This window comes from Neltuma alba, unplaced genomic scaffold (assembly GCF_004799145.2).
Source record: "Neltuma alba isolate B1F8T4 unplaced genomic scaffold, ASM479914v2 tig00004867_pilon, whole genome shotgun sequence".
In the NCBI taxonomy this organism is placed as follows: domain Eukaryota; kingdom Viridiplantae; phylum Streptophyta; class Magnoliopsida; order Fabales; family Fabaceae; genus Neltuma; species Neltuma alba.
In genome coordinates this window covers 1-5,768 of record NW_021633890.1, presented here as the reverse complement: position 1 = coordinate 5,768, position 5,768 = coordinate 1, and the positions used below count along the sequence as shown (strand labels likewise).

The 5,768-nt window shown below is 35.1% G+C and overlaps 1 protein-coding gene across 1 annotated transcript; it reads left to right on the top strand.

Moving 5' to 3' along the window:
- The first annotated feature begins 248 nt into the window (after nt 1-248).
- On the top strand, nt 249-2,001 carry LOC114746036 (uncharacterized protein At4g00950). Its single transcript, XM_028934222.1, has 2 exons — nt 249-926; nt 1,667-2,001. The coding sequence occupies exons 1-2, from the start codon at nt 366-368 to the stop codon at nt 1,751-1,753; spliced, it is 648 nt and encodes a 215-aa protein (XP_028790055.1). The 5' UTR covers nt 249-365; the 3' UTR covers nt 1,754-2,001.
- Nucleotides 2,002-5,768: the final 3,767 nt, after the last annotated feature.

The following is a 5,768-nucleotide window of genomic DNA, read 5'->3' as shown; positions in this document are numbered from 1 at the left end:
TTAACCACTATATACAAAAAAAAAGAATTGAAACTTAATTATAGTTAATTAACTTCTCTAATTTTATATTTCTTTCCGTGTTTTTTTTAAACCGGTATACAATTGATTTGTTGAATTCCAAAAAGAAGAAAGAGTCAAAGTGGGGCACCCAATCCTGAATTTAAAGGGTGATTTCGGTAAACTCACACCCCTCATGCAAGAGATAAAAACGCTCATAGATTCGTTCACTCGGTAACCCCCCTCCTCGGCTCCTCCTCCTTCCCCCCTTCCCCTCGCTCCCTTCTTCCTTTATTTCTCTCTCTGTAAACCCTGACCGACTTCACCAACTCACCATTAAACTCCTCTTTCACTCACTCTCACACTCAATGGGATCAGAACCTGATTACGATCACCAAATCTATTCTCCGTCCAAGCTTTCCATGTTAATCTCTCGCCCCATCAAACCGCCGGAGGCCGCGCCTCTTCCTTCGCCGCCCACCGCCGTGTCGATTCCCTTCCGGTGGGAGGAAGCTCCAGGGAAGCCTAGGCCCTGCCACACCCGATCGGAGCCCGATAGTTGTGGGAGAAGAGCCCTGGAGCTGCCTCCCAGGCTGGTATTTCCGGAGTCCAAGGCCTCCAACGTCCACTCGCCGACGACAGTGTTGGATGGGCCATACGTGGGCCGGGCCGTGTCCTTCACGACGTCGTATAGGAGTCCCCGTATGGTGGGGAAGGACCAGTGGAATGGCAATTTTGGGTCTAGCAGGTGGAGCAGCTCCGGGAAGAACAGGAGGCAGGAGTACGGGGCTAGTATTGATTTTTCAAATGGTTTAACCTTTTGGGACGACGGTGGCTTTGAGTCTAATACCACTGTGAAGGCTAAGATCGCTAAGATCGGAAGAAGAGGAAGCTTGTTCAATCTATCTCAGTCAAGATCACATTTGTGGGTATGTATCCTTTTCAATATGATCTTTTGTTTAATTCGAACAAAACTAAGCATATGTGCAAGAAATACTGAAATTAATCTTGTTTAATCGGCTTTTGTTTCATCATATGAGTTTTTCCTCTCTGTTGTTTATTTCAATTACTTGTTTGGGTATGTGATTGGAGTTAATAACCAGACAATTAATTTCTCCGACGGATGAAAACTGAGAATGCTTTTATTCATCACTCAATTAATCAATAATATTCAGCACACATTCTAGACTTTCAAGCTGAATAATGAAGTTGCGTTCATATTCTTTTAGAAACATTTTGAAGACATGTTACTGTATCCACTTTTGGCTGCCAATTATGATCTCCTTTTTGTTCTGTACAACCCATCTTATACCTGGCAAGTAGCATCGAAATGGAATATGTGTAATTAAACAAAATGCCTGAAACAATTAAAAGGAAAAGATCATGTTTGACTACAGGTTTTACTTTAACTTCCTGCGATGGCCGAAAAAGAGCCAGGAGACTAAAGATGGTGATCAAAAGTTTTTCTCATTTTCTGTCTTGTTCATTTTCTTGGGAAAGCTTCTCACAGCTGACATAGACTTTTGAGTTATCTTCTTGTACGGTTGAAATTTATTAAACTCGCGAAAAGCTGGACCTGATGTAGAGCGTAGGATGAATTTTACTTTTAGATGCGTATTATGACTTACGAGTTAGTAAAGTGTCTAATCTAGCAATTTTATGGATACAGGCAAGCATTTATGAGAGCTTGAAGCAAGTGGTCCCATGGAAACGCAAGCAAGAAAAGCAGAGAAAATGGGATCTCAGAAGAAATTGATGTAATCTGATTTGATTTTACTGGTCCCTTAATTAAAGTTATCCCCTAAACCCACCCTTTATTTGTACAGCAGGAACAGCAGGAGTATGCAAAGATGAGCTCCTCTTATCTTAATGCAATTCTACGTATAAAGTGAACTACTTTATCATATGTTATTTATGTCACAAGTGTAATACCAATAATAGGGTACTGTTTATTATTATTATTATTTGATCAACTAATGAATGATAAGGTTGTTTTAATTTTAATTTATTGCATGATTTTATTATTAACTAAAGCGGAAAGAGGGATCGTAGAAAATGCAAAGGGTGTGAAAGATGTGTGATAAGTAGGGCCGGAGATCTTTGAGCAGATTAGAAAATTAGAATATTGGGGTGGTGATGTGCGGTGGTCGTTTGCCTGGATTGAAAAGGAAAAGACAAAATTACGTGTGGATGAAGAAAATATGATCAGATTCATTGACCAATAAATAAGCGGATCCTTAAGTATTCAGCGGGTGGTTTTCAAAGATTATTTTAATTTTTTTTTAACAATTTAATGGGGGGCGTAAAAGTCATGGCCTTACTCATTATCCTACTTAACGCGGGTTGACTCCTGGAGATGAGTCTATCCAAAAGGAAAGTGAACAATGCTGATTATTTTAATAGACGTGTTTACTTGGAGGTTTGATATCAAAAATGTTGGTTACAAAAAAGAAAAAAATTATTAATATGTTGTGGCCCCTGGACCTATGTATAGTTTCTCATGAATAAACCTATATAAAATAATTACCGGTATCTATTATACTATCTTGGTCATCAATATAAAATCCAGTTGTAGGGAGAGTAAATAAGAGTGATAAATAACCTGATTTGCTACTCTTAAAATTAATATATGATCTAATGATACATGTAAGTATTTTAGAGAGATCATGTAACATATGTTTTAATTAAATAATTCAATAACTTTTTAATCTTTTCAAATTAATTAACTGGGTGTTATATTGATGTGAAGGTAGTAATTTATAAGAAGTTTTTTGAAATGGGTTCATATTATTTCATAATATAAATTAGTTTGGGGAAAATAAGGATTTATTAATTACTTTATATGCAATTTTATACTAGTGCAATGAGTCAATTTTAATTTAAGAAAAAATGATAAATATGAGAAATAGGTCTTATATCTATAATCAAAATTAACTAACAATTAGATCCTATATTAAAGACCGGAGGAGGATATATAAAAAAATAACTAAATTTAAATAATGATATAAAAATTAAATGTTCTTCTGATCCTATCATTCACCAACTTTTAACTTTTATTATTACTTACCACTTCCACAGCGATGATGTAATCAAATCCAATTTGTGATGATAGCATGTTTGGTTTTCAATTTGTAAATAACCCGTTCATCAAAAGTCGATATCGTTAAAAAAAAAGTTCTATTGCACAAAAATAATTTTAAAAAATAATTATTATAACACTCGTATAATTTATGTTTGGATACAGTTAACAATTTGGTTTGAAAAATTAAAAGCTGTTTGAAAAATAAACTCAGATCAGTTTTTTTCTATTAAAAGTAATTTAAATTTTTTCAAAAGTCAAAAATAACTCTAACTGTTTTTTGACAGATGGACTTTATAAAGGCTTAAAAAACCCAAACAACTTGTGACCTCAGGGTTTGTTTGGCTTAATGAGAGGAAGTGGAGGGGAGGGATTTTAATGGAGGAAGGGAAAAAGAGAAGAATAGAAGGATTTTAATATCACATACCTTTTGGATTTATAAAAAGCAAGGGGAGGAGATGAGTTTTAATATTATCTTGTTTGATTTATGAGGAGAGAGGAGGAAAAAATATTTTAACATGGACAATTTCGTCCTTATTTTATTTAAGAAATCGATATAATGGTCATCACATGACAAATATGGGCATAATAATCAAAACATGACAAATATTACTCTTTTCCTCCAAATTCTCCTAATTTTGGAGGGAAGGTTGAGGAGGGGAGGGGAGATAAAAATTTTCCCTCCCCTTCTAAAATTTATATGTTGCCAAACAAGAAAAATGATTAAATCCCTCCCCTCCCTCTCTTCTAAATCCCTCGTATACCAAACACACACCCTTAAAATCGTTCCAAAGTGAAGACGAAACATATTGACAAGCTCCATCATATCATACTAATCAAAATTTGTTATAAATTTTACGAGACATTATTCTTTTAAAGTTGCTATGCTTATTGCCACTGGTCACATATTTAAAATTGTCTCACTACAACGAGAGCCTGACCATGAGTCAAGAACAAAAAATGGTCCCTCCAAAAATTAAAGATTAGTTCATGTCACTCCCGTCGGCTGCCCTTTCCTTTTCAGGAGCCAGAGAGCTACCTTAATTTTAAAGAGGACTTCAATATATATATATATATAATATTATTCTTTCGGTCTTTAATATAAGACCTATTTAATTAATTTAATTAAATTAAGAAAGTTAAGTAAGTTAATTAATTAAAAAAATATAACATATTTTTTCTAAAATACCAAATCATCTTTTTTAATATCTCATATCCCTCTTCTACTTGATTATGGTTGGAGGAGTATCCATAAGGATATTTAAGAAAAATTAATAAAGATGAGAAATATGTTTTGTATTTAAGACCAAAATCAATTCAATAATTAGGTCATATACTAAGGACTGGAGGAGTATATATATTTGAAAATATTGTAAAACAAGAATCTAATAATAAAATTATTAACCGTAAATTTGCCTGTTGTAATAAGATCTTCACTAATTTTTGTGCAAAAACAACACGTGTGGATATTATTAATCTTGAGTGCGCACGCGTTAGACATTCAGAAATCAGAATCACACACACACACACCAGTCACTTTCTGGGATGAACGCGTATTTTCTTACGGTTTGTAGCTTGGTATTCGATTGATTGAGTCCACTTTTGGTTGCTTCTTGAGTTTCTTGTTAAGTACGTTCCATAAGAGATCTGCTTATATACAGTAATTTTCTCCCCCAAACATATTCACACTTCACCATCGCCGTTGACTTCTTGACTCGTCCATTTATAGTATTCACTGTTCGCTACAGTGTTCTTTACGTTCACCTCATTCCCCCACCGCGGAAAGGGTCAAAGTCATACGCGTTGAATATTTGTGATCATTTCGTCGTCATCTTCCTCGAATTTTAACATTAATTTTGGTTGTTACTTGTTTTTGTGTCTGTTTAGTCCAATTCAATTCAAAAGTTGCACGTATGTTTTCTTTCTTACTTTCTCTTCTTCATCAAGAGGGTCAATCATGCATTCATCATTTCCTTCATCAATGTGACAAGAAGAAAATGCTTCTTAATCTACTCAAATCAACATTAAACCCTCCCCTCCGTCAAAGATTGTTGGTCAGGAGGTTCATCCACACAGCAAACAACCAAGCAATCATCATCAACATGATGATAATAACATGTATAAAAGCCTCGGCGTAGAGGGAAAAAAACAGCTTTTAAAAACCATTGGATAAGAGTCTATATTACAGCGATTTTCCGCAGAAGTAGCGAAGGTTGTTGTTGAAAGTGTTTCTTGATGTATCTGCAAGCATTCTAGTGCTGTTGTGAGTACTTGCTGTTGCTGATGATTACTTGCTTGACCAAGGAACAAATACGTGTGTTGACTATGAAACAGCGTGAGATGCAGAGTATTAAGAATTCTTCTAATGCAAGAAACTAGTTTGCACAGTAACATCCATGGTGAGCCAATTAAATGTAGTTCAAAAAAAAAAAAACGTGGTTAGGATATAGTATCTGTCTGAAATGGAAACTCCTCGTACAAAACGGCAGAAAACTTGATGCCCAGCCAAACTTATCTAGAGTCTAAACATTTTACTAGTTCATAGTTCATACTGTTCTATACACCTAAGCTATAGCCTAAAATCCCCTATCCTGCACCTGTCTGATGGTGAAAATAGTCAGGCCTGGGCTTGGAGTGGCAGTGATCTTCTCCTTTGTAATTAGCTTTGAAACATGCTTGCCTCAGCTTCTTA

Bases quoted from the DNA above. Each gene is read 5' to 3' on its own strand.
- LOC114746036 (XM_028934222.1), top strand. From the start codon at position 366: ATGGGATCAGAACCTGATTACGATCACCAAATCTATTCTCCGTCCAAG. The intron at 927-1,666 runs GTATGTATCCTT...TTATGGATACAG, and splicing joins AGTCAAGATCACATTTGTGG to GCAAGCATTTATGAGAGCTT.